The sequence below is a fragment of the Eimeria acervulina genome, genomic scaffold, assembly GCF_000499425.1.
Source record: "Eimeria acervulina Houghton genomic scaffold, Eah_scaff1381, whole genome shotgun sequence".
NCBI lineage: Eukaryota > Apicomplexa > Conoidasida > Eucoccidiorida > Eimeriidae > Eimeria > Eimeria acervulina.
Window position 1 is genome coordinate 5,674 of NW_013549237.1, and position 2,372 is coordinate 8,045.

The following is a 2,372-nucleotide window of genomic DNA, read 5'->3' on the forward strand; positions in this document are numbered from 1 at the left end:
TATGACCGCCCTGCTTTGCACGTTCCGCTCAAACACTCCTCAACGGTCGCTCAGCTCCCCCATGCTCACCACAACTCCTGTCCCATATCCAGTCCGAAACCCTTCCCATCCTCAGGCCCACTCATACCCATGCAAATATCCCTGTTCCACCGTCATTCTACAACTGTCACCACTACGGTCAAGATGCTGCTGACATTGCACCTTGTCCTAGCATCATGGAGTGCTGCCTAAATGGCAAAGCGGTGAGCACAGCATTTTTCCACTTAAGACACTGCGCCCGCCCACGAGTCTCCTCCCAAACACCTATTCCTCCACAATCTGTTCCACGCATGCCACATGGTCGCCAATTCAACGAGAATTGACCTTTCCTGTCTCTGTATTCCGCCTCGATATTTTCGATATTCCCAGTGCTCACGTCCTGCGCAGAATAGTCATTGCCTTCATTCATACGCTGGGCAATTGGGAATCTCCTCTCAACCGCGCGCCAAGACGCAACGGGCTCTAGCATTGCCAATGCTGCGCATGCATCTCCTCGTTCCTATCGCCAACTGTGCACCGCCCACACTGCGAAGAGGCACTTTTTCTAGTTTTAGCAAGATTCTTTGCTCCAAGCAACAAATACCTTTGCACCACACCCACCACTTACCCGAACGTGTGGGAACCGAGCTAGAGCAAACACGCACGCGGGCGTTGCTCTTTCCTATACTACTACACCCCTACTGACCATCCACACTTCTCGAATCCATCCCAAATTGATTGTTGGCGTCTGTGCATCCTCTCTAGATCTTCGCAATGCACTTGTCCTGGGTGCATCGCCATTCGCCCCTACGTATGCCCGTCCTGCTTTGCACGTTCCGCTCAAACACTCCTCAACGGTCGCTCAGCTCCCCCATGCTCACCACGACTCCTGCCGCATCCTCATCACGCAACGAAACCAGACGCAGATCATACGCAAGCTTCAGTGCCACAAGAATTTCCGTCTCAGATCTAGACCGTCCGAATGACGTTCGTCGCTGCTGAGCACCTGTAACCACGGGAAAAGCAGGCCGCACGCCATGCAGTGCCACTCACCACAACACGCAAACCCACCACTTCCAAAAGTCGCGAAACACGTCTTCGCCACAAGTACAAGATACACAAAATAGCTCAGCGCTATTTCTGGTCACCCAATCATCCATGATATTGGTGCCGATCTGTCCGGAGAGATCCCACGAATCGGCGGGCAAGAAGAACACACTCCCTGCGTCAGGGATGCGAGTCTCACCGAGGCAGCGCCTTCCGTTTCAACGCAACATCTAGCGCCCAACAAATGCCAGCCCATACATCAACCACAGATCCGCTAGAGGCCTTCACACTCTGTAGAGCTCAGTGTAGTTCATATGATATAGTCGTTCTTCGCGGTGCCACAGTCTTTAAAATGCATACTTTCTGATTTGTGTCATCGGCGGCTGCAGATTTCACGCACCTCGAGGCCCTGAAGAACTCGACACAGCATCGAACACTGTTCTCAACGACTGCTGCTCAACATGCGTAAGCTGAGACAAGCACACATGCTTACTCCACGATACAAAACAAAAGCCAACTTGCGCAGAGTACAGTCCTCTCTATGCCTGACGCCCTCATCTTTCCTTCAGTTCCTAGACCCCATATACCCGTCTTCCCATTACTGCAAATTCATCCTACCACAACCATCATGCACACTCACTCTAGTGCAAAGTGGAAATAGTATGCAGGCCCTGTTGGACGAGGCGTTGCGAAGGGCCACACGCACAACGCGAGGTCCGCAGCGCCCGCCCACACATCCGTGCACCACACCGCCGCCGAATTCAAACACGCACTCCATTCGTCTACAAATATCCCATATCCAGTCCGAAACCCTTCCCATCCTCAGGCCCACTCACCCATGCAAATATTCCTGTTCCACCGTCATTCTACAACTGTCACCACTACAGTCAAGATGCTGCTGACGTTATGCTCTGCTCTGGCGTCATGGAGTGCTGCCTAAATGGCAAAGCGGTGAGCACAGCATTTTTCCACTTAAGACACTGCGCCCGCCCACGAGTCTCGTCACAAACACCGACCCAGCAGTACGACCAATTCTTCAGGCCACATGGTGCAAACAAGCTTTTCTACACGCATTAAAGTTAGATGATGTAGTGGCGCTCTCAGTGCTTGGTGTCCAGATACGCCAACAATAGTAACAAGCGCAGAACCGGCGTGTTACTCACCTACACGCCGGGAAGGGCTCGGCAGAACATGCAACACCCGTTCCAAATAGTCTGCGCGATACTGCTAGCGCTTCTACAAGCAGCTGTGCATCCAGTCGCATGGAAACAGAACAATGAGTTGCAGTTGGGCCGGTGTGCGTCGCC

At 52.8% G+C, this 2,372-nt stretch overlaps 1 protein-coding gene across 1 annotated transcript; it reads right to left on the reverse strand.

Moving 5' to 3' along the window:
• Nucleotides 1-869: 869 nt before the first annotated feature.
• On the reverse strand, nucleotides 870-1,885 carry EAH_00059140 (hypothetical protein; the record flags this gene model as incomplete). The annotated part of the gene is made up of 3 exons (XM_013393610.1): nucleotides 870-1,024; nucleotides 1,466-1,535; nucleotides 1,706-1,885. The coding sequence occupies 3 exons, from the start codon at nucleotides 1,883-1,885 to the stop codon at nucleotides 870-872; spliced, it is 405 nt and encodes a 134-aa protein (XP_013249064.1).
• Between the last annotated feature and the right edge of the window lie 487 nt (nucleotides 1,886-2,372).